The following is a 25,534-nucleotide window of genomic DNA, read 5'->3' as shown; positions in this document are numbered from 1 at the left end:
GATAAACTACCAGATTGTTGGTGTCAGGAAGCTGATACCAAGCTACACACTAGCCAGTTGCTCTCTTGAGGCAGGGAATGGGGGTGGTTGGTGGTAGGAACAGGTAGACTTAAGTCTTGGTCACCTGAAGAAGGTGTTGCACCTCCTTTATCATCATTATTGTATTTGCTTTTAGAGTTTAGGAGTATGTCATGATGCAATTCCTTTATGTTGGGGCTCTCTTTTTTTACCTTTCTGAGCATGTTTGGGATAGGGATGTGTATGGGGGACTAATTAACCAGCACCCAGGAGCAGTCCTACGCTACAGGTCGGGGTCAGGAGCCAGCAGGTGGCAGTCCTGTGGAGCTGGCAGGGGACAGCTCTGCGGGGCCAGAAAGCTCCATAGGACCAGGAGGCAGGCAGCCCCATGGCCAGTCGAAGCCCACTTAATCAATGAACTGGTTACATCCCTCCATTTCACTGGCTGAAGCTCGTTGGAGCTCATATTTGTGACCCATGAATCAGCCAAGGAAGAATGCTCCAGAACAACATGAAGAGCTCCCTTTTCCAGAGACTAAGCATGCTGCCTAGACAGTGAATGTGGTTTTAGACTCTGAGCTCCTGCATGGCATTGATGCCACTGAATGTATGACTAGCCTCACTGAAACCATATTTGAAGTAAAATTTCCACAGAGGCTAATTTATGTACAACTGAAAATGTCTAAAAGCAAAACTATCTGGAAACCTAGTTTCTACTAAAGTAAAAAAACAGGTCTAATCCTGCTTTCAGTAAAGTTAATGAGAGTTTTGATGCTCACTTGCATGGCAGCAAATAGGGTTACCAGGTAGATCCTCCCCCCCCCCCCCCCCGAAAAAAAAACCCCAGACATGCTTGATCTTGGGCGGGGGGAGAGGGACCGTCCAGGAGGGGGCGGGGCTGGCCAGGAGGAAGGGGGGCGGGAGGCGGGGCTGGCAGGAGGGATTCGGGGACAGGGGAGATTCAGGGGCTGTGGGGCTGGCTGGGAGGAGGGGGGGCGGGAAGCAGAGCCGGGGGGGATTGGGGGCCGGGGAGGCTGGATGGGAGGAGGGGGTCCGGAGGAAGGGGGGCAGGAAGCAGAGCTGGCGGGGGGGGGGGCGTGCAGCCACTAGCCACAGCAGTAGTCCAACAGGCCGTGCCCCTGGCAGGCACTCCCTCTAGTTGCTAGTAGAACCCGGGTGGGGGTGGGGACGGGGGGAGTGGCTGGGAGCTACTCCTTCCACCCGGTTTCTGCACTTAACCAGAGGCTCCCAGCTGGGAGGCGGGGCCACAATTAGCACTGAGAGCCTCTGGTTGTGTGCAGAAGCCGGGCGGGGGGGTGGATAGGAGTCCCAGCTGCTGGCCCCGCCCTGCCCCGCTCTGCCCAGCTTTTGCACGTGACCACAGGACTCCCAGTGCCAATTGCGGCCCCGCCTCCTAGTCGCTCCCCTGCCCCTGCCAGACTTCCCAGCTGGAAATTCAGAAAATACTGGACATTATATATGTCCGGTATTTTCTGAATTTTTCTACCAGGCAGAGAGCACAAATACCAGACTGTCCGGTAGAAAGCCGGATGCCTGGCAACCTCAGGCAAGATCAGGCTTGTTCTGTTTCAAGTTTTCCACACAGTGGATAAGTGGTGGAGTTTTTTCATTATGTGCCATACAGATTAATAAATTATAACTTTTGAATGAAAATGGTGGTTCGCTGACTGAATAAAGATCAGTGTTATCAATGTTAGGCACCTAAATCTATACCTGGCACCTAAGTGACTGTGGCCTGATGTTACAGAAGCTCTGCAATTCTTGAGAATTACATGTGCTCAGCACCTCCAAAAATCAGACCATCGTTAACTGAATACAGTTAGTCTTCTGATTGCTAAACAAGTCTATGTTCTTCATGTAATGATTTACCTCTTACTAAATTATGTTGACTTTTCTTGTAGGCTCCAGAGATTACCAAAATATATACTTCTAGAAAATGTTAAGGGATTTGAAACATCTTCTGCCAGGTATGGTCTGATCATTTTTAACTAGCAACAGCATTGGAAGTTAAGTTAAAAGGGTGCACTAGTTTCAGGTTAAAATACTATTTTAGTTTTACAATCAATTTTTTGTGCTCGGGGGACTTTAATGAAAAGTTATTGATTTCTTCAAATAGATACACTAATATAATATAGTTGCTAGACAGTACAAGTTGACGTGCATCATTATTGCATTTTCATCACTTCTTTTGTCATCTTGTTTCATTCAGGCAAGATCTATAATAATTTTCAAATAACAATATTATCCTACAACATAGGGAGTTGGGTGCAGCTCTTAGAGCTTTTACTGGGGTTCCAGTAGAGGAGTAAGAGCAAGCTGAAAGCCTTGTATTCATACCTGGCTTGACTGCTGGCACTTGGTGTGACCTCATCAGGCAATTAGTTGGCAATTAGTTGGAAATCATGTTTACTTTTCATTTTGAAAGGTAGGCTATAGGTACACGACAGCTTAAATTAACATCTCACTTAAGGGTGTGAATTACACTCCCCTGATATTAACTTATGTCAACTTAAGCACTGGTGCAGATGGTATTATGTTGGCAGGAGAGCTGCATCTGCTGCCATATCCACCTCCACTTTTGGAGGTTGGAGTAATTAAGCTGATGGGAGAGCTATCTCTCCATATGTTATACGCTATTCTCAGTAAGCAACCTTCCATTTTAATAGTCTCCTTAAAATATACAGAGTAGACTTTTATAAGTCCCCCATGTTAAGACACCAATTTTTGTGAATCCCATACTTGATCACGTCAAATTGTCTTTCCTTTATTGTACTTGAGAAGTAATTAAATAGACAAGCTCGGCAGTTAGCATAGGCTGATACAGAAGTATCCGCTCATGAATCAACTAAATTATAGGAGTTTTAATATCCTACTTCTAATCCAGCGCTTGTAATCAATTTTGCAATCCACATCTAATGAGAATGTGTTTTCTACGGATTGGACAGCATGTTGTAAAGTGCTTTTGAAAGACAGGATACTTTTTCTGAAGAATGTTTGTGCCAGATTAGTTGTGGTCATTCCATGAAAGTCTTTTTTGTGATTTTTTTTTTTTTTTTTCCTTGCTCAGCTAGAGCGACTCTATTCTTTGCATCCTTTCCTAAAACTTAAATGCATGACTGTAGTTGGATGTATGCAAATATGCAAACCTGTGTTTGAGTATTCTAGTGTGTCTGCTGACTGTTCTAGTAACTATAGTATTGCATTTAATGGATCTTTACTTAGGAACTAGAGTATATTGCCCACTATATCTAATCACATATGGACAGTAATTAGCTTTATTTTTTCACTATCAGAGTCATACTTGTGGAAACACTAGAGAAGTGTGGATTTAAATATCAAGAATTCCTCTTGTCTCCAACATGCGTGAGTATTAAGAATCTTAGAATTCATCAAACTGTACTTAAAAGTAAATGAGGTACAGTATTTGGAAAGAATTTCACATACTGGAAGATAGGGTGATGTCAGTTCTTTGGACATTCATCTGGTCTTGGTGGTGCCATCTGACTTTGCTTTGGATTAGCTCATGATATTCATATATTTATCCTGCTTATCATTGCTTGAAATGCTAATGGATACTTCTTAAATCAATATGTTTTGCTTGTCCAAGATGTACTGGATCAGGCCAGTACTGTGTAGCATGTGAATCTCTATCTTTGAGATACAGGGACATCCTTCATTGTGACATATCTTATCTAATTTCCTTGTTCATGTGATTGAACATGTCCCTTTGCTTCTTCATTGTGACAGATAACAAGCACTATGATTGTCATAAATATTGTTAAAGACATTTCAGTTTCTCTCTCACGTCCCACCTTACATAAAAAAATGTTAAACTTGTCTATTGATTTTCAGACAACAGTCAGAATAAACCTGAGAAAAATCAAGTATTTCTCTTGCTTGAAAAAAAAATAGGTAGGAAAAGTTGATCAGAGGTACAGTAAGTCACTGGGAAGTGTGTGCACCACATACCGCATCTCTGCATACTACAAACATGCAAAAATTTGGATTGTACAATACATGAAAATTACCTGTACTGCAAACTCTTTACTACAGACTGATGTAGAGATTTCTTCATAGGCACATTTGAAAATATTATTTAATTCCAGTTTAAAATAGCGTTAGTGTAGGGTAATGTTGCTTAATGTTAACCACTTTGAAGTGGTAAACATTTAAAGTGCTAAATATTGTATTAATACAATATTTTTGTGACAATGCAGACTGCTTTGATTCTGTGTATCTGGTGGACTGATTGTTTTATGGGGTTTTGTTTACAGCTTGGCATTCCCAATTCCAGGCTGCGATATTTTCTTATTGCAAAGTTTCAGTCAGAGCAGTTTCCCTTTCAAGCTCCTGGTCAGGTGAGTTTCATTGCTATTCCTTGGCTCCTCTTTGTTTCGAGGAGACTGATGGCTAAATCTTCATATGTGCATAGCTTATGCTCAGCTACATTGTGTGCGCAAATAAAATGGCTGTAAGCTACCATTCCTTTTTTCCTGATTCTGGTCTCATTAAGGAATGAAATGACTCCTTCTGGCTTAGATAGCTTGTAGTTCTTAGGAACAATTTTGCTGACTTGGAGGAGACTGAAAAACAGTTTTGCTGACTCAGAAGAGACTAACATATTGGGCACTAGCCTCTCTGCTCCTCTCCTCAGGCATCTTTTCTTGGAAGAATAAAGGGTGCAGCCATGCCCACTAGGTCCCTTAAAGATAGAAAATGGGTAACCACCCATAACCTTTGGAGATCTCCATAGGGGAGAGAGTGGCCAACAAAGCCCCAGAATTTTTGGTGAAGAGTGGAGATGAACTGCTTCCCAGTCCCAGAAGACTGAAAGATAATGGCAAATTACAAGCATCTGGAGGGGGACATAGGCATGTGTTAAAAGAGGCAGGAAACTCATCAGAGGTTCACAAACATTTTAGCAAATCTGGTGAGTCTCTAGTTACTAGCCAAGCCTCTAACCAAGCAACTTTTTCCTGGTCCTAGCTTTCTTTATGATGATTTAACACAACTGTTCCTTCCCTTGTTTATGGCAAGATCCAAATTCCTTAAACTGGCTGTGTACATATACAAAGCATATAAAAGTTAGCGCTTCATACTTTCAAATTCTTGATTGCTGAAGAGGGAGAATCAAGTCTTATTTTATACTGGACAGCTCTGTATGACTTCCCAAACATTGCTACATGGACTTCTTTTGGCAGTTGACTGGTACAGTACTAGTATAGTGTTTTAATCATTTGTATATTTCATTCTGTGCTAGATATTGGAAAATTTCCCAGATCAGGAGCCAAAAGCTTCAGAGAATCACAGAATCACTTCAGGCTTGGGAAAAGAGAGCTGCTTTGAGCTGCCCAAAGAGAAGAACATTGGACCAAACTCTTGTTCTGATGGTGGCGACGGACAGTATTCGCAGAAAGAAGCAGTCATTTTTAAACTTGAAACAGCAAAAGAAATGGAACGAAAGCAGAGCCAGGACCATGACCTCTCTCTTCAAATGCTAAAAGAGTTCCTTGAAGCGGACAGAGAAGAAATAAGTCGGTACTTCTTGTCACCAAAGGCCTTATTACGTTATGCTTTCCTGTTAGACATTGTGACACCCACGTGCAGGAGGTCCACGTGCTTCACAAAAGGGTGAGTCTCCAGGAGCACCCATTGAGGGACTTTATCCAGACCTGTTAAACGCAAACATTTTTTGTATAGTTGCCTTAAAAGCTGAAAGCTGCATTCTGTCAGAAAGCAAGACACTACTGTAACAAATTTCTTTTTATTGCATGCTATGCTTACTGATTCTACAGAATATGAGCATGAGAATCACTCTGGCAGAACATCATGTGCCCAGCCCAAAAAAAGCATTCACAAAGACAATAACATTTGTATGGTGACCTTCAGAGAAGCTTAATTACCCCTGGCAGAAATATTGTTTCAGTAGACTGCTGGGAAAACTAATGCGCTAATTAATTTATTTATATTACTTACTGAAGTTATAAAGATTATATAACTGCTCCTTTCCTCCTTAAAACTGTCACTAATGTACATTTAATTGATGTTGTAAACGTGGAGCTAAATCTTCAGTTAATGCAAGTGGCTGAAGTCAGTAGCACTATGTACATTCACACCATGTAAGGATCTGGTCATATATTCCTTATTTACAACAATTAATTATGTTTTTAATGTAGAGATGCACAAATGACAGCTTATCTGTTTGCTTGTATAGTAGCTTCCTAATTTGTACTCTGCATTTCTAAGGCAGGATCTTGTAAAATGCTGTCTTTTTTTGTTGTTGTTTGTTTTTTAATTCCCAGTGACATTAAAGCTAGTTAGGAATGTTTTATTTAAGAGTTGGGGTTTTAATTCATTGAAATTAAAACTTTACACCGGAAAGGGTCAATTTTAAGAAATGTATTGACTCAAATATTTTTTTAAAGTTTTGAAATTATCAAATAGCTTGACTTTTCTCAAGTAAACGCATCTGGTTCTGTAGTTTAACAGAAGGTTTTATAAGCTGAATATGGAAAAAGTGAATAAAGAAGAGTTATTTACTTGTTCTCATAACACAAGAACTAGGGGCCACCAGATGAAATTAATAAGTAGCAGGTTTAAAACAAACAAAGGAAGTACTTCTTTACACAATACATACTCAACCTGTGGAACTCCTTGCCAGAGGATGTTGTAAAGGCCAAGACTATAACAGGGTGAAAAAAGAGTTAGATAAATTCATGGAGGACAGGCCCATCATTGGCTATTAGCCAGGATGTACAGGTGTAGTGTTGCCAGCCTTTGCTTGTCCAAAGCTGGGAATGGGTGACAGAGAATGGATCACTTGATGATTGCCTGTTCTATTCACTCCCTCTGGGCCACCTGGCAATGGCCAATGTCAGAAGACCGGATACTGGGCTAGATGGACCTTTGGTCAGACCCGGTATGGCCAGGGTTAACAGCTGTCCAGTTTTGAACTGGACAGTCCAGTATTTGAGCTTTCTGTTTGAGAAACAAATTGAGAAAATATAAATGTCCAGTATTTTCTAAATAAGATGTAATGTAGATTGTGGTGTAATGTCAAGTGTGTCCGGTATTTTTGTTGAAACCATCTGGCAACCCTAAGTATGGCCATTCTTATGTTCTAAGCTAATAGGGCAAAAATATTTTAAATAAATTATGGTCAATCAAAATGTTTTAAAATTATCAAAATAAAATCTGTTAGTTCACCTAAACTTCTTTTTTCAGATTTTCCGTTTGGGAGCATTTTTTAAGATTGACTTTTTTCTATTCAGAGCAGGACATTTTTTTTGACGTCTTAAATTGTTATGGGACAGGAAGATCATATTCTTCCAGCTCTAATTGACATGAGCACCAATAAAAGTTGAGGGAAATACTGGATGCACTCTGTATCTCACCAGACTGGGCCTGTAACTAGCACACTTGGTTAAACACCCTGGGACAAACTTCTTCCTGGTGTTATTCTAGACATACCATTGCAATAGCAACAAAGATAAATTTGGCTCATCATGCATTGGTTTTACATTATAGGAAGGCTCAAAAATAGGAATAGTGGCCAGCCTGTTGAAGTCCTTTAATTTAGTTCTGGAACAGCTAGGTTTGGGAATAACCCAGAGTACTCTAGCCCTCCTTGATGTTGAGTCGGATTGTGGATTGGGCTTGTTGACTGAGTGTGCAAGTGTACAGAATTTCACAAGCAGCATAGGCTGTTGTACAGACAGTGAGAGGGAGGTTCTGAAGGGAGTTAGTGTAGAGGAAGCTGCCTTTAAGGTCACAAAGGAATACTTTATTTCTAGACAAAGAATAGGTTGTCTAGATCAAACTAAGACATTTCAAGAAGCTTACATACATTAAGAGAAGAACAAAACAATAAAATTTCAGTAAAGTAAAAAGTTAGAACATGATTTTCTAGCCCAGTAGCTGCTTTCCATATAAGAACTGAAAAGTAATCAACTGCCCAAGTTCTAATATGTTTTGTTTTGTTTACCAAAACTTCCCAAATGTCATTAAGTACTCAGCCTAAGTTAGGGTTATTGATTCATCTCTAGTAAGATGAACAGTAAGAAGAAACTGAGGTAGAGGTGTGTGTGTGTGTGTGTGTGTGTGTGTGTGTGTGTGTGTACGTACGCGCGCATGGGGGAGGGGCTCCGTCTCTGCGCTTCTGGAAGGGGCGGGGCCTCAGGCAGAAGGGGCACGGCTTGGTCAGCCTGTGTTGCCCAGGCAGCCTGGTGCACACCCCTCCCTCAGAGCTGGCCAGAGCACACAGCAATTCTAAAGGGCCTGGGACTCTAGCTGTTGCCGCAGTAACAGTGGCAGAGATTGTCGGGGCAACTGCCCCATCTGCCTTCTCCCCCCCTCCCTTGTCGACAGGTGTGCTAATAAGAAACCAATACTCTTTCAGAGTATTTACTTAAAATTACATTATATTGACTTATGTAGAGAAACCAAATCTTATAGCTTTTGGGCAGTTCCACCATACAAGATGATATGTATCATACTACCATATCATCCACAATTCCCTCAGCATGGGGAATTGCCTTTTTAAACTAGTGCCTTTTTATAATATTAAGGATGTATGCCAAAGATCACCTCCCAAAACAAAGATGTGAAGTATCATTTAGGAAATACTTGCAACTATTTCAGTTGTTTTGCCTCAGAAGTTTTTTGATAGTTTTTATTTAGAAATGGAGGTACTTTGTACATACAGTACATTAGAATTCCTCTTTGTTACATGGGTTTCCTTGTGAAAACAAATATTTGTTGTTAATTTATTTTAAAAAAATCAATTTAAAACCATGTATTTAGTTTAATTACATCATAATCCATAAGTGTTGTTAGGGCCCTGACTCAGCACAGTATTTACATAGAAGCTTAACTTTAATCACATAAGCGGTTCTATTGACATCAGTAGGGCTTACTTGAATGCTGATGTACTTTGCTGGATCAGTACAAGAGTGCTCAGCTTCATGCAGGATTGAGCCCTCACAAGACTATTGCTCATCTGGGAAAAGTCCTTCCCTCACTCTCTCTCGCCCCCCACTGCTTTTTCCCTTTGTGGGATATGTAAAGCCTAAAACAAAAGACAGCTACCACAGTTTCTCAGTGCATCTGGATGGATTGAGTTAAGCATCAAGGAAGCTCTGCAAAGGATTCCACAACTGCGGCCTATACAATGGTGAGGAGTAGCATAAGGGGAGGGCATAGCTAGTGGTTGTGTGGAATAAATGCATCCAGAAGGATAAAGTAAATGGGTAGCTGGCTGTTTCTTAGAAGTTCACTGTGCAAAAGCCCATTTATTTCTTTTTCTAAATCCCGGTCTGTTCAGGACTTTTTGCTCAATAGCTAACATGCAACAGTGTATGTCTGCGACAGTCTGACAACCCTATAATTATATTTAAATGAGAGTCTTTAAGAGTCTTTAAGAGACTGTAAACATGTATTTACAGTGTAAACCACAAGGCTCCAAAGTAGCCAAAATATAGCTGACTAGCAGATGTACCCAGCATTGGGTACATTAACTGTAGTAATGGAGGGGGGGATGGGCGGGTTGGAAATTAAAAGGAAAATGTACATGCTTTATTTAAATGGTGTGACTGAGGGCAGGGGATGAAAGTGAAGGAGTTGAAGGCAGAGAGCTGGGAGAGTTGGGGGGCACTCAGGACAAGAAGTGGAGAGTGTGAGAGTGACAGGAGGAAGTGGGATCTCAAGGCACATGGTTTCATGGGTGTGGGGATTTAGGGCAGGAGAAGGAAGATGTGGCGGGGCTCTGGCGCAGGGGTTGGGAGGCAGGGGGAAGCTTGCTGAGGGTGGTGATGCCCCATTCAGCGGCTCCACTTGGGGGACTAGCCCTGGCCTCCAGTTTATCGGGGAGAGGCTCCACAGGCCAGCCCCAGTCTCCAGCTGCCCCTCCAGTCTATCTGAGGGTGTTAGGGCTCCAGCTGTTCCCTGGTCACTGCAGTGGCTCTAGCTACCTCCACCACAGCAGCTCTGGGGACTGATGCCCCCCTGCCTGCAGTGGCCCTCCACTGCCCTGCAGGTGGTCCGAGGATGGGTGGACCTCCAAAGGCCGGTCCTGGCCTCCAGCTTTGGCCCCCCGCACCGCTAGCCTACAACTGGAGTTAGGCCACAGTTCCCAGCCCTGGCATCTCCTTAGGGTAGAGGCTTCTCCTTGTGGTGGTTTTGGGGCAGCCACGGTTCCCAGCCCCCACCTCTCTTGGGGGGGGGGCATCTCCGGGCTGGGGTCTGAGCTGCACTGTCTGTCTCTGGAGGTGGTTCTGGGAACCATGACAGCTGGGCTGATGGGAGGGGGTGGGCTGGTGGAACAGCACAGTGTGGGGTGAGGGGACCACTTATCCGGTCTGGTGACTGGCCACTTCTTCCTGGTGCGGCTGCTGCCAGTGGTCACTGCAGTATATCTTCCCCCTGTGCTCGCTGCCTCCAGTGGTGACTCTTGCAGTATAGCTCTCTGATCAGCCTCCTCCCATTTCGTATTTTGGAATACAATCCCATTCAGGCATTTTCTGTTTTCTTGACACAACTAAATCCTCACCTTACTTTAAGGTGGGATAAGAGGAAGTTGCATACCAAATTTGTTGGTGCTAGCTCTTACCATTTAAGAGGAGTTCTTGAACGAACAAAGACTTTCAGACAAACAGAGGGATGGACTCTTAGACAGGCAGATACACTGTAAAATATATAGAGAGATAATATCAACTCTTACTATTATGTGCTAGATATTTATTGGCATCTGTAAACAAAAAAGCAAGTAAAATATATTCAAATAATGACAAAAACTGACTGAATTTCTCCTCTACACGTGTGAAAATAAAAATTTTAGGCTCTTGCTAATGGTTTGTCCTCCTTTTGAGTAGAAAGAGCCAAATTTTCAAAAGTGGCCATCTTTATTTTGTATGCAAATATATGCTAAATTGGACAAATGCCCAAGTTGTATATCCATAAGCCCATTTGCACTTACAGTTGTATAATTTGTGTATGCAACTTAGGTGGTCATTTCTGAAGACATTATGCCTGAAATCCTTGACTGGCTGCACTATAGATTGTTACCATGGATATGTCTCCTGAGCACTGATGGGAGAATAATCTTCAAAGATTATTTTCAAAGGCTGGTATTGCAGGCCAGGGTTAGTTTTGTTACTAAGAAAGCCTTTGTGTAGCCTTTCCAGAAGACTGTTAGTGCCAGCAAATTAACCTCCATGCTTTTTTCCACTCATTAATATTGTAAAACCTAATAGAACTTTTCATGAATGATTTTTTTTGTTGTTGTTTCTAAGGTATGGACACTATGTGGAAGGTACAGGCTCTGTGTTGCAGACAGCAGAGGAAGTGCAGGTACAGGATGCAATGTAAATCAATATGTACAATGGAAATGGATTAGTGTTAGTTTTTTGTCTTACTTGGCATAACTATTCTGGATTTATTGCAAGTGAAAATATCTTCAGGACTAAATCTTATAGTATAGACCTGTGAGCCTCGAGATCTGCAAGAATTTCTAATTTATTTACTATGAGTACCTAGATGGAGTATATTAGAGTCATGTCAAATGTGGGCATGCTTCAATTTTTTTATTCCTATAGTTATGCAGAATATTCACAATGAAATGTGAAAACCTTGTTATGGGAGATAGATCTGTGGACAAGTCACAGTACAACAATTTTTGCCTCTGTAGCCATTTGTGGGCCAGTTTTTGCACACAGATGATGCTATTCTCCAGCAAAACAATTCAAACAATGAAATCTCAATTTAAAAAAAAATGTCAAATGTGTTGTCAAAACATGTTTAATGCCTCAAATAGTGATATTTTAGAACAGAAAAAATAAAAAATGACAGGGTAGGCTTTTTTGATGAAATAATGGAAAAAGATAAACAGTTTTCACAGAACCTGTCGTAACTACATGGAAACTATATTTTTTTAATCCTAGGCCAGGATTTAAATAGTGTTTTGGGTGAAGGAATACAGGGTCAGAACATAGCGGAATATCAAAGCTGTTATGTTAAACAAATTATACATAGCATAATTTTAGTACAGGCTGTTAAGTTCTGTTTATTGAGAAATCGCTCTTCTCCAGGATTTGACAACAGTGTATTGCCCTGTGATGGTATATTTCAATATTTGTAGGGTTCTGACTTGATGAAAAAATGAGTACTCGTTCTTGTAAACTATAGTTGTTGAGATATTGGTTACAAAAATATAGTATATAAACTGTCCTTTTAAACCGAATACACAGTCATCTTGACTTCAACAATGCAATCACCTTCAATGTTGTGAAGATATGTTATGCTGTAATTTTATGTAGTCCTAGTTCATCATTCGTGCCTGTTGTTTTGTACTTTTCCCACAGCTAGAGTCTGTGTTTAAATCCATTGAGATGCTATCAGAAGAAGAGAAGCTTCTGAAATTGTCAACACTAAAACTGCGATATTTTACTCCTAGAGAAATAGCAAATCTCCATGGATTTCCTCCAGAATTTGGTACGTGCCTCTGAACTTCCCCCATCTCTTGTCTAATCTTCAGATTACAACCATAATTGCCAAGTTGACATTTTGAAGATGAATGTTCTCTTTTTGTGTGTTAGTGACTACATTTTTACTTTCTTTTAACCGTGGATTACTATTCTATTACTTGATTTTAATGATGGGTTATTATTTGATGGCAATTTTTCTAAACTTTCATCAGTTTTCCCTAGTTTGTTTTTCTCTGTTTACATAAATAAGTCTATTTGGCTAAACAACACATAGGTTTGTTCTTACAATGAGTTTCAAAATGAAAAGTTGTGGTATTATTAAAAAGGCAGTAAAGGGAGGTGCTCATATGATTTAAAGTTTTTGTTTCTTCTTATTTAGGATTATGTTTTGATTCTTTTCTTTCCAACTCATCAGATGCAGAAAGCTGTTCATCATCATAAGTCATGTTACCTTTTGACTTTAAAAAACAGATTTATTGGCAGACTTCGCGTTCAGCTGTTAGAAAAGATAATTACAATGTAGAACATAAAAGACTAATTATTTTATTGCAGTCAATATTATAGGTCCCATAAGGTTAACCCGGCAACATTATCAAAACTGCTGCTTTTGTTCTGGCACCTGTGACTTACTTTCAGGAGGATGACATCAGCTTAGGCCGTAATGCTTTTCTCTTCCCTGTTCCCTCCTGTGGTTGATACAGAATGATAGGGATCGAGGTAGGAGAATGACTCAAAACAAGCCAACACTTGGGGCCAAATTCTCATTGATCATGTTACAGCTTTGCCAGTGCAGTGTAAAGGGACCATGGGGTAATGAGAATCAGTCTTTTAGTCTTTTGTGGAAAAACAGAAGGCAAGTAGAGTCTGCAATCTCTGGCAGTATGTATCACCAGGGGGCAACATCCTTAAAAAGCAAATGTCACCTAAATTGTGAAATGAGACCCAATATTGTGCAGCAAAACCCACCAACCTGTATTAGGCATTGATTCCTTGGTGATGATGGCTAGATTTAGGCTGAAGAAGTACAAAGTTGGAGATAATTTATTCAGGCGGGTGAGAGAGCAGGGTCTGGGAAAATGTGTCCAGTGTGGTCTGCCCCATGCAAGATAAAAGAAGCTCAAGAGCCATTGCTTTTAGCTGGCTTATAGGCATATAGCTATTTCTTAAACCTGTGTAAATCCCAAGCCAAACACAGTAGATTGTTTGGGGGAATGTGACTGGGATTCCCAGAGGAGGAATTCAAGCACAAGTGAATGAGAATTTTGAGGTTAGTGGCTGCCCAAGGGTAGCTGCCAGGGAACTGGGCAGAATGGCTGGAGCTGGCAGGAGAATGCTTTTTACTACAATAGTGTGCATTCAGAGCCTTAATAACTGGCAGAGAAAGCTGAAACAGCTCCTGCAAGCCACCTCCTCCTGGGCATCTCTCCCTAGGATCAGCCTCTCTCCAGCTAGGAAAATTGGAAACTTGCTGGTACAGCACCTTATGGCAGCAATGACCATATCTCCTTCCAGCCAGAACTGACATCTTTGGGAGCTCAAATGCTGTCCCCCAACAGGGACCCTGGCTGCCTCCCACCCACCCATGGCTATGCCAGTGAAACTCAGTGGGAGTTATTCCATTGGGGCGTGGCTCAGACACAATGTGGGAGGCACTTGTTATGTGTATTGCAGCTCTTGGCAATTGCACCAGGAAATGATTTGCAAATTCCAATAGATCAGAAGAGCAGGAATAGACCCAGACTAATTTTGTCTTTGTACTATACATTGTTTTTGTTTTAGGCTTCCCTGACAAGATAACAATGAAGCAACGCTACCGTCTCTTAGGAAACAGTCTCAATGTGCATGTAGTGGCTAAACTGATATCACTTCTGACTGGATGATTTTGAACTTGCAATTGATGGGTACTGTCTGATATTGGTCCTGCTAACTCAGAATGTACTTATTTTCCTTCTTTGAATAACTTAGTAAAAGTGGTAGCAGCTTTACAGAAATGATTGCTAACATTTAAATGTCCATGCAAAGTTATCTATCTGGAATAGATTTATTTTGCTGAACAACCGGAATATCTTGAGTGCCTTGTTTATGGGGGATTTGAACTGTTGGAGTGAACAATTACATTGTTAAAATTGGATTTGCCAATAATGTATTTATCCTTCTTAAAATTTATGTTTAGTTTCTAAAAGATAAACTGCAGCACTTGCTAGTAAAAACAAGTAAAACTGTCACTTCATCTTAAAAACAAATCTGTCTAGAAGCTGTTGTTCAGAACAAATGTACATGTGACAGTTATTTTAATAAAGTTCAGATAATGTGTTCTATGTGTAAGATATTTTCAGCTGTGAATATTAGCTCTTCTATTCTTAAAGGCAAAGGCTATTGTAAACATGTTCTGACAATTTATTGTGATTGATACGTTTTTACTACAGATGTCACTTTTTAAAAGTTGATAAGTTTTACATATATATATATATATATATATATATATATACACACACACACACACGATGCCAAATCCATCTAATCTTTCTAGGTACTTGTGACACCAGCTCATAATCATGGTTGAGCCTGGTGTGATTTATTTTTCTTAGGGTACCAGTAAACACTTTGAGGTTATTATAACCCTGACACAGTTCTTGCTGATCATGTACTGCATTTTCTCACTGCTGCCTCTTCCACAACATGGCCTGAGTCTTCTGGAACATCCTCAGCCCAGAAAAAGCTTGGAAAACTCTATGGCTCTGTGGCCCATACAATTGGGCCACACGAGCAGCTGGGCAGGCAGTTTAGCCCCCCTTCTCCTGTGGATGTATCCAACACCGATGCCATCTTCATGGAAAATAGGGAAAGGAAGGAAATGGAATAGGGGCAGAAGACATGGAGTTTCCACTGTGTGTTTGATTTTACTGTTTGCACTTGTTCATGCACTTTATGTTCTGGAAAGATTCCGTTGTGATGGGTGCTTTGGTGTAGTAATGGCAGCAGACCGGTTTGCCTGGTAGTGGGTGAATGTTGTATCATTTTAATACAAGTTATAAATAAAGGTGTTTATGTTATCAAGATAGTTGATTGCTATCATTGCAGCTCACCTTACAATCAGGTACAGAAATTGCTCACTTCATCACTTCCTTATCTGAATCCATACTGTTAAACATCCCCCACTTCCCTATTTCATAAGCTACCGGGCATTGTGCTTGGTAAATGTCAACACAATCAAGCCCCCTTGTTGATGGGGTGTTCATATCCCAGTTGCCCTGAAAGGATTCATAGGGGCTCAAAAGGAGGCTAATTAACCCCACAGGTCACAGCTGAGGGGAATCAGGTGGCTAAGTAACTAAGGTTGCCAACTGTCCAATTGTACAAACCCAGGCTCTGCCATCTGCTCACTCCATACCCTGCTTCTCTCCAATGTTCTATTTCACAGTGCAGGGAGGGGCAGGGAGTTGGGGTGCAAGAGGGGGTGTGGGTTCTGGGAGGGAGTTTGTGTGCAAGGTACAGACTCGGGGGGGGCAGTTTGGCTGTGGGGTGTGGGATCTAGGCTGGGGCAGGTGATTGAGGTGCAGCAGGGGACAGGAGGTTAGCACTTACCCCAGGCAATGCAGCTCCTGGAGCTATGTATATCCCTCTGGCAGCATCTTCTTCTAGGCAGAGGTCCAAGGTTTCTCTGCTTGCTTCTGCCACAGGTACTGCTCCTGCAGCTCCCATTGGCCACAGTCCCCGGCCAATGGGAGCTGTGGAGTCACTGCTCCAGGTAGAGACAGCATGTGGAGACCCTTTCCCCCTCACAGGCTACAGAGACGGTGCTGGCCACTGCCAGGAGTGGAGCAGAGTGAAAGCAGGTAAGGGAGCCTACTTTTGCTTCTCTGCCATGCAGGATGGTTAGTGCCCAAAAGCTACTGGTTTGCCTGAGGTAGTTTGCAGGTGTGATTCCAGGAGACTCCTGGCAAAATTGGGAGGGTTGGAAACCCTATAAGTAGACCCTTGAGGGAGGGAGAGAGTGAGCCCAGCTAAGGAGCAACAAGCTGGGCTGGTCTTACAAAGGGAAACTAGCAGAAGAGGGGGGTCGCTGGGAAATAGGCTGTAATCACTCTCCCGGAAGACAGTCTGCAGTAGCTGCCTGGGAGGAAGGAGTGGTGAGGCAGGCAGACTCAGAGGAGGGAAGTGCCACATGGGAAGGAAAGGGCAGTGAGATCCAAGAAGGAACCCATGTTGACTGCTGACCTCCAGTTTCCAGCTCAGGAAACATGTAGAGAGGGCAGGTCTCAGCTCCTGAAGACGTGGCACAATGTGGTGTAAATGCCCAGGATTGCCAAAGGAAGAAGTTAGTACACAAGAAGGGGAGAATGCAAATAGTGACCTGGCTGGAGGGCTGAGTCACAAACATGGAACAGCAACTCATGAAGCAAGAGAGGGACTGCAGGCAGACAGAAGTACAACTGTGGAAAGAGGTGTCAACAATTAAACTAATCCCCCAAATGACCAGGAGCTGACATCCAAGTGCTGAGTCGACCACCACATCTGATTCCCCCAAGATTTGAAGCCTCCCACAACGGATTACCCCTTTCTCTCCTGGCAGCACATTCACAGAGATGCTATTCTCCTTCTTCCGTTGGGCCAGGCAAGTCCACAGTGTGAGAACACAACATGCCGGACAGCTGTTGCCCAGCTGCATCCAGCTGTGGTGGCTGCTCTTTTTGGGTGAGGGTTCTGTTTTTGCTGCCCTTGCTGTCATAGGTGCATTCAGGGGGAAATGACTCCCCTCTGGCTTCATGAAGCTTGTGAAGGGCACAGCAAGCTGCAGTGATACAGACCGTATTGATGACACTGGCATCTGAACGGGACTGTAAAGCTCTCTAAAAGAATTTCAATCTGCCATTCAGCAACAGCTCTGCATTTGCTGAGAGTGTAATTAAACCTTTTGCTGGGGCCTTTGACATCAGGCAATAGTTTCATAAGCCAGGGCAAAAGAAATGCAGGGTCCCCTGAATAACTGTTGACAGTAATTCCATTTGTGACATTGTCATTTGGTGGGAATAGAGCCCCGGTCTTTCCATTAATGTTGGATTTAATCAGTGAAAATGCCCAGCATTGTGAACTTTCCCAGTGCATCCCACATTAACATTCATAAATTGATCTTTGTTCTATGAGGACTTGCATACCAATGGAGGGCTGTATCCTTTGCAGTTTAGGTACCTATGTACTCCATGAGGAGGACAAACTATGGTCACATAAGTCCCATCAATAGTCCTGGCATAGTTAGGAAACACCATTCTCTCAAAGCCAGTAGTTAATTCAGTAATATTATGTCTGCCACCCCTAGGTAACAGCTGCCTCATATTTCAACCACTTTACCCACAGTTGACTTTCCTACAGCAAATTGGTTGACAACTGACCTGTAGCAATCTGGGATAGTCAGCTTCCAGGGGGCTATTGCAGAAAGGCTAGCCTCATGGATGTTTCTTTACACTGGGTGTCAGAGCAAGCTGCTCATAAAGTTCCAGAAATGTAGCTTTCTTCATGGGGAAAGTTCTGAGCCCACTGTTGGTCATCCCAGGTCTGCATGGCCATGTGATTCCACCACTCTGTGCTTGTGCAACAGAATCACCAGTATATGTAGGGAGCATCAGCAGCTATATTGTATAAGTAGTATACTTGGTCAATATGAGTCTGCCAATGTGGTACTCCTCTTGCTCCATTGTAACCTCTTTTGGGGGAAGGGAGGTGTGAGGCCAGAAAGTGCTGCTGAAATGCCCCCCCTCCCCCCACAACCCGTGGAGACTCTGCCCATTTCTTGACGCAGGAGTGAAAGCACAAGCAAGCAAAATCCTTGAAAAAGGGCCTTCACCTTGTTGCTCAACAGGCTGCATAGGCAGGCTGGTCAAATGTCCTCTAATGTGCAGAGTGGCTAGTAAAGTTCTCATAGTGCACTATAGCCAAAGGGCTACCACAGTGATACCACAGTGACCTTGCTGGGGTGTGTGGGATATGTTTGGTTTGACTCAGTGCTGCATGCTGCGGTGTGGATGTCAGAGCCTCGGGTTTGAGCCTGGGTAAGAATTCTTAATGTAGCATTAAATTCAGGGTTGATGCTCAGGCTCCAGGTTCTCTAACATGGGTCAGCTACCTCCAGTCTCACTGATCCCGGGCTTCAGTTGCAGTGTAGATATATCATCTGAAGGCAGGGGCAGGGTGCTCTCGTGAAATGCTTTGGGCAGCTGAACTCTCCTCTTAGATGAGGATGAAATTGAGATCCATTGTTTTATGTCATCTCTTGCAACAAAGTACAAGCAGGAGGACCCTCCGACATTCTCCTGGATTGCGTGCTATAGGGCAAGGAGTTTGTCCTATTTTGAACAGAATTTGTTTTCTACCATAGTTTTTTCATCAGCTCTAGATAATGTGGTGATAGAATGTGTTAGAAATGTATCTGTCAACACTAACTGCTCTGTAATTGTACAGTGAAGAGAAAGTTAATCAGCAATAGGCTTTTACTGCTCCAAGTAAAGGGGATCTTTGTTCCTCTTTCAAGTGAACTATATGAGGACACACAAATATAGAAGCATTTATCTACGATTTATTTTTTAAACCATATGATTTAATAATACAAAGTGGAATGGCGTCAGGTAAGCTGCTAAAGCATCCCTGCCTGGCACATGGGGGAGGGTTCACAGAGCTGGTGGCTGCAGGATGCACATGCCCGGCCCGGCTACTGCCACTGGTGTGTAGTCGGGGGGTGGGCCGAGCCTGGCCATGCAGGGCCCCGTAACCGCGGGGGGAAGGGCGCTGCTGGCCAGCGCTGTGGGGGTTAACGCGGCCCCCACCCCGGGCAGCTGCTGCAGGGTGGCAGCTGGGAGCTGCTGCAGCCCGTGATCCGGGAGCCGGGTGTGCTGCACCTGATGGAAGCTGTAAGGGGCACTGGGCGCCCCTTACAGCTGCCATCAGGTGCCCCCCATAGGTTGGTGCTCCGGGCAGCTGCCCAGCTAGCCCGTGCCTTAATCCGGCCCTGCTCCCAGGGATGGTATAAAGGTAAGTGACTGGAACTTGAAAGACCACTTTTATGGATGATGCACAAGAAGGATAAAGTCCAGTTCTTACTCAGCATTTTTGCTCTGCAGTGATAAATGAGTAAAACCAAGTTCACATTACTTGACTTAAGTCAGAAGGTCTGATTGAATATACACAGGGAGCAGATCCACAGAGGTGTAATCTTTACTTTTTAGTGTATAACCATACTTGAAGAAAAACTTGCCAATTCCCTTAGATAATGTCTAAGTTATCTGAACATTTTTATTTAATTTTCGGTAGTCAAGGAATTCTCTATACTCATCATAAAGAAAGTTAGGTAGCACTGCAGATAAAAAAGAAACTATTCTAGGCACTACAAGCACATATTTAAAAGCATGAATGAGTGTAACCAATGTGTTCTTTAAAAAGAATCTTGAATCCAGGTCTGGATTTTCCCAACATTTGGAATACTTGAATGTGGGGTTGTCTCAGGGTCATATCAACTCTTGTAATTTCAGTGACAGCAACACATGAATAAAACAAATACAAAAGTCATAAATTGTTGCAATATCTCAATGATGAACTATTCATCGTCCGATTTCTCTATATTTCACAATATTGTCAGAGGTGCAAACTACTATTAAACATTTGAGTAAATTGGCCATCTTTATAAATAGTTACTTCCTTTTTTTATACATTTGTTTAAAGTCAAAATCCATTGAAAGTCTAATATATCTTGTTTCATAGATACTTGAAACCACTTAAGTGCTTTGTGGGTTTTGTGCACTGTCTTGAAAAATAGACTTTAATCAATAAAGATTCTATCTTATGCATTTGGGAAGGTGCATCCTGCACTGCTGGGTAGTTTCAGACAAACCATTTATCAAGTAAAACTACTCAGGAAAGGAATCTAGGGAAAATAGTAGTGGAGTACAAATGGGTAGGAATAAAGCTTAAAATGAATTGCAGTTACTCCATCAAATTCTGCCATCATTTCCCCCTTGCAAAAACAGATTTAGTAGTGTTAACATTTTAATTTTTAAAAAAGGGGGGTGGGAGGGGGACAAAGTGTTTCCCTGGTGAATATCTAGATTGACTAAGTAATCAATATACTCAGATAACATGAAATAACTAAATACAGTAAACTTCCGATAATCCGGCACCTTTAGGACTCAGGGGGTGCCGGATTATCAGATATGCCGGACTATCAGAAGGGGGGGCTATGAGGGGTCTGGAGTGGGGTGGGAGGGGATGCCACCCCAGACCCCTCATAGCCCCCCCTTACGATAGTCCGGCTCTGCCCCAGGCATCCCTGATTCAGCAGCTGCTGGTCAGTTTCAGCAGCAGCTGAATTGGGGATGCCTGCAATAGAGCAGCTGGGGTGCTGCCGGGTTGGTCCCGAAGCACCGAGGGGCGGCGCTACGGCACCAACCCAGCAGCACTCTAGCTGCTCTTGGGGACGCCTGGGACAGAGCAGCTGGGGTACTGCCCAGTTGGTCCCGTAGCGCTGCCCCTCGGGGCTGCGGGACCAACCTGGCAGCACCCCAGCTGCTCTTTGGGACGCCTGGGGCAGAGCAGCTGGAGTGCTGCCGGGTTGGTCCCGCAGCGCCGTCCTTTGGCGCTGCGGGACCAACCTGGCAGCACTCCAGCTGCTCTGCCCCAGGCGTCCCCAAGAGCAGCTGGGGTGCTGCCGGTTGGTCCCACAGCCCCGAGCGGCAGCGCTGCAAGACCAACCCGGCAGCACCCTAGCTGCTCTGCTCCCGGCTTCCCCGATTCAGCTGCTGGTCAGTTTACTTGATAAATGGGGGTGCCAGACCATCAGGAGTCCCGGAGCATTGGATGCCGGACTAATGGAGTTTTACTGTAGTGAATTGTGAAACTACAGCAGTCTAAAATACTCACATTATTTTGATAAATATTATATGTACTCCTGTTTATTTGATTGTCATGGGAGGTATATCACGGTGTAACTGACTTATTTACATGTCTCCAGAAAGGGAATATAGTGACTTCAGATAGCCAGCCATCAGCACTTGAGAGAGTGCCTACTCTTTTCTCTTTGATAGTCTACCTCTGCCTGTGGTATGCCCACCAGATGGATTTGCTAACCTGCTCCTGGGTTCGCTTGTGGCCTTTGGTGGCCAGGCTGGCAGCTATCCTGCCATAGATGGCCACGTTCCTCTGTCTAGTGCAGAGATCATGGACGTTGGGGGCATCCCCCCCAAACCTGAATAAGGTCCATGATCTCCACCCTGGACCAGGAAGTTGCCCGCCTTCTCCAGCCCCTGGCATGCTCCTAGGAGCTGGCAGACTGCTTCTGGGGAGTGGTGGAGGGCTGGCTGCCAATGGCTTGCTGGCTCATGTTTTGGGGCCACGGCTGGCTCTGGGTTGGCAGGCTTGGAGCTGGCACAGGCACTTTGGCCAGGGTCTACACCTTTAATGGCTCCGGGGCTGGGGGAGAGGAGAGTAAGTTTTCCTGGTTGTGCCCAGAGTGGCCACCAGGGCTCCCTGAGAAGGGCTGGAAGCCCCATATTTCGAATTAAGTGTCTACACAGCACTTAATTCGAAATAGCTATTTCGAATTTGGCGTTACTCCTGGTAGAATAAGGTTTACCAAATTCGAATTAAGGGCTCTGCTATTTTGAATTAAATTCGAAATAGCGCTTTGCATGTATAGATGCTATTAAAGTTAATTCGAAATAACGGCTGTTATTTCGAATTAACTTTGCAGAGTAGACATTCTCTTACAGAATAATAATCATAATGAAGCAGAAGAGTGAAATGTGTTTGTGTGGAATTGCAGGTTAGTTGATCAGAAGGGGCCTGGTCCAACTTCATTTAAGACAAGGGAATTCTTTCCATGGACTTTCATGATACTATCATATCCATAGTGCAACAGGGCAATTATAGCAGTATTGAACCAATGTATCAGTTTCACATGGCTTATAGTAAACACATCCCTCGAGTTTTCTCACAGTTATGAACTGCTCCATTTTTAAACAGAAAAATGCATCTTAAATCACTTCTTAAATAAGAGCCTGCTCACCAAAAGAAAGCAAAAACATTTTCTTGGCTTCATGTTTTGGTCTATGCATAGAATTGATGCAAATATAAGATATTCTTAAGCTAAGCTACACTATGGAGGTTGGAAATAATACACATACATGATTAGTGCGTAAGCATCTCAAAAATCTGGTTGTATTTATATTTGAGTATTTCAGGTATTTATACTGTTGTCCAGTCAGGTTTCATTCTCTGTCGGGATTCAGGGTTGTTCCCATGGGTTCCTGACAGGTCCTCTACTCCATCTATGATGATGAACTTTTGGCTGTGTGCGTGTGCTCCCGTCTAACCTGTTAACCCTGTGCACTTGCGTCAACATGACAGACTCCCGAGAGAGCCCCCAGAGACCACAAATCAGATGATTGAAATCACCTGAGCAGGTTTATTGCCAACTGACATATACTAACAGTTATCAGCAAACAAAATCACCACTGTGCCACTACACCTGATGTAAGGTGTGACAATGTGCTAACACCCATTAAGCACCATAGCGTCTCCTCTCCCCCCACAGTCAGTTAGCGATCACCCTTTGAGGTGCACTTTTATACACATCTACACACATCTGACGTATCAGGTTGCCACTCTGTTATCTTGTTACCACCCTTCACCTTGCAGAGAAGCGGTGTGTGACAGGGTGATATGGCCCCGCACTTGCGCCCAGAACAGCGTGGACATACAGCCGGGACCGCAACTAGCGGGGCTTGGACGTGGGACGGGGGATGCACTCTGAGGCCAGAAGTGAAGGGGGCATGTCGGGCGTGAGGGAACGCCCCGTCACCGCTGCAAGGAACACCAAGGGGAACCGGAGGAGAAGGGGAGATCGCCCCTGAGACACAGGACGAAACCCCGAGGGGAGAGGAAAGGAGGAGGAACGGGAGAAAGGACGGGATGGACACTGGATTGGGCGAGAATGAGTCCGACGTTAGTGTTCCTGGAAGAGGCGGCTGGGAAGACCCAGCAGTAGGACTCCAGGAGGGGGGAACAGGCAGAAAGGAAGTAGCCCAGGACAGGTACAGGAGTTGCGAGCCCGTGGACTGGTGATTTGTGTGCAACAGCCCTACCAGTCGAGACAGGGACAGGGAGTCCCTATGTCCTTAGGGTCCTGGGCTGAGACTCGGAGAATGGGAAGGCCCGAGTCTCCTTTTCCCACCTGAACCCTCCCCATTAGGTCTGGATCTCATTTCCGGCAGGTGAGAGTGGTACATAGCGCCAGGAGCGGCGAGAAGTCCGTACGGGGCCCCCTTCCCTGCAGGGCTTGGCTTGGGTGGGGGCCCTGGATAGGGCAAAAGCAAATAGGTGGTCGGGGAGAAGTCCCAAATAAGGACTTGGACCCCATGATGCCCTAATAGGGGGTCTACTTACTATTCTTCATGCTGTCAACTTCGACCCAGTCCTGAACCTAGGTCAGTATGTACATCAGTTTTTCAGGAGTCGGTTGGTACCACGGCATTTTTCATTGAGATGTTTTGCTATTTCCCTCTGGCTCACAGCCTGTACTTGATCCTTATACCTGCTGCCTCCCCATGTTCTTCCATGCTCAACCTAACTTACACAATCATACAATTATCAATAAGGCCTCTTTCCTGGTTGCCATGTTACTGAACCGAAGTCTTGCTGACTAGATTCCAGGCCGGTTGCTGTTTTTATGCTACAGGCCTTTAGTTAGGCCTGCTGATTTTATGTTAAAGACCCTCAACTTACTACACATACATTTAAAAAAATACAAAGTCCTATTTAATTTATAATAAACTTCAGAAAAGAAAAATGAATAGACCTATTGTAAAACATGTGGCATTTCAGCTATGTGCTGATCTCGCTTACACTCTTCAGCTTACAGTACTATTAATTAGTTATGATAGCACCTAAGGATCTGAGATCTGTGTTAGTCATTTTACAAACACATGAAAAAAGATGGCCCCTGTCCCAATGTTCTTACAGTCTACCAGTCAGATTGAATCCTGTCAATTAACAAGCTGGAAATTAAGAAATAGATGGATGGCTGGGGCCCTGTGAAGTTCTAGGGTTGTAATTGCAGAAGGTTGAAATAAAAAATGGAGGTTGTAAGACATCTGAGGGCATGTCGACACTACGGTGCTATTTCGAAATAAGGTGAGCATCTATACAGCAAGCCCATTATTTTGAAATAATTTCGAAATGATGGGCTAATTATTCTGAAATCTGTAACCCTCATTTCACGAGGAGTAAGACCTATTTCGAAATAGATATTTTGAGAGTTTTTATTCTGTAATAGCTCATTTTGAAATAAGTGCATAGTGTAGATGTACCTTGAGAAAATAAATCCAGCGTGTTAGAAATATGGATTAATTAAATCAGTACAGGTGGAAGAAGGCCTTCTTGATGGAAAAGAGACAATCATAAACCTGATTTGAAGTAAGGTATTAAAGAGGAAATGGAAATAAGAATCAACAAAATGGAGATACTAGGCAATCAAGAAAGAAATACCAGTAAGAGAAAAAATAAAAACATAACACTTTAAGACAGAAAAGGCAATGAGTTCCATAAATGTATCCAAGGAAAGAGAAAAGCAACAACCTGAGAAACACCAGAGGTTCATAAAGGGTAGTTGGAGGAGTAGATACAGCCAGCCACTCTGGAGACCACAGCCCCTTCTAAAGGTAAGTGCACAGTTGATCATGGACCTCTTCTGGGTGTCAGAGAAGCAGGGGATTAAGTAGAAGGCAAAACTCACCTGTTCAACAAACAAAAATGTCCATATTTTTTATAAGGTGCATTACAGGTTTGCTGGTATATCCTGGGTTCCAGACTAACTTTTGAGTCATGTGTTTTTAACCTTTGGGATCATGGCTATGGCTCAGGAGAAGGGTCTGGAAGATTTTTTTTTTGTAATATGAAGCCACAGTATGAAAAAGTGGAAAGTAGCAACTCTAAGTATTTCAGGGTGTGTTGTATAAACCACTGAAAAGAGTGAT

General features: G+C 43.3%; 1 protein-coding gene across 5 annotated transcripts in view; it reads left to right on the top strand.

The window, feature by feature from the left end:
• The window catches only part of TRDMT1 (tRNA aspartic acid methyltransferase 1), a 37,005-nt gene extending 21,097 nt beyond the window's left edge, over positions 1–15,908 (top strand). For 3 of the 5 annotated variants that reach the window (XM_075922458.2, XM_075922456.2, XM_089776718.1), the window contains exons 4-10: positions 1,941–2,006; positions 3,333–3,402; positions 4,314–4,397; positions 5,300–5,670; positions 11,328–11,385; positions 12,396–12,525; positions 14,298–15,908. In XM_075922458.2, coding sequence (XP_075778573.2) covers positions 1,941–2,006; positions 3,333–3,402; positions 4,314–4,397; positions 5,300–5,670; positions 11,328–11,385; positions 12,396–12,525; positions 14,298–14,398 — 880 coding nt within the window. In that variant the 3' untranslated portion in view covers positions 14,399–15,908. The remainder of the gene's footprint in view (positions 1–1,940; positions 2,007–3,332; positions 3,403–4,313; positions 4,398–5,299; positions 5,671–11,327; positions 11,386–12,395; positions 12,526–14,297) is intronic. The other 2 variants (XM_075922455.2, XM_006119492.5) reach the window with 1 other exon arrangement.
• Positions 15,909–25,534: the final 9,626 nt, after the last annotated feature.

Source organism: Pelodiscus sinensis, chromosome 2 (genome assembly GCF_052426305.1).
Source record: "Pelodiscus sinensis isolate ZL-2025 chromosome 2, ASM5242630v1, whole genome shotgun sequence".
In the NCBI taxonomy this organism is placed as follows: Eukaryota; Metazoa; Chordata; order Testudines; family Trionychidae; genus Pelodiscus; species Pelodiscus sinensis.
This window is presented reverse-complemented; position numbering and strand designations above follow the sequence as displayed.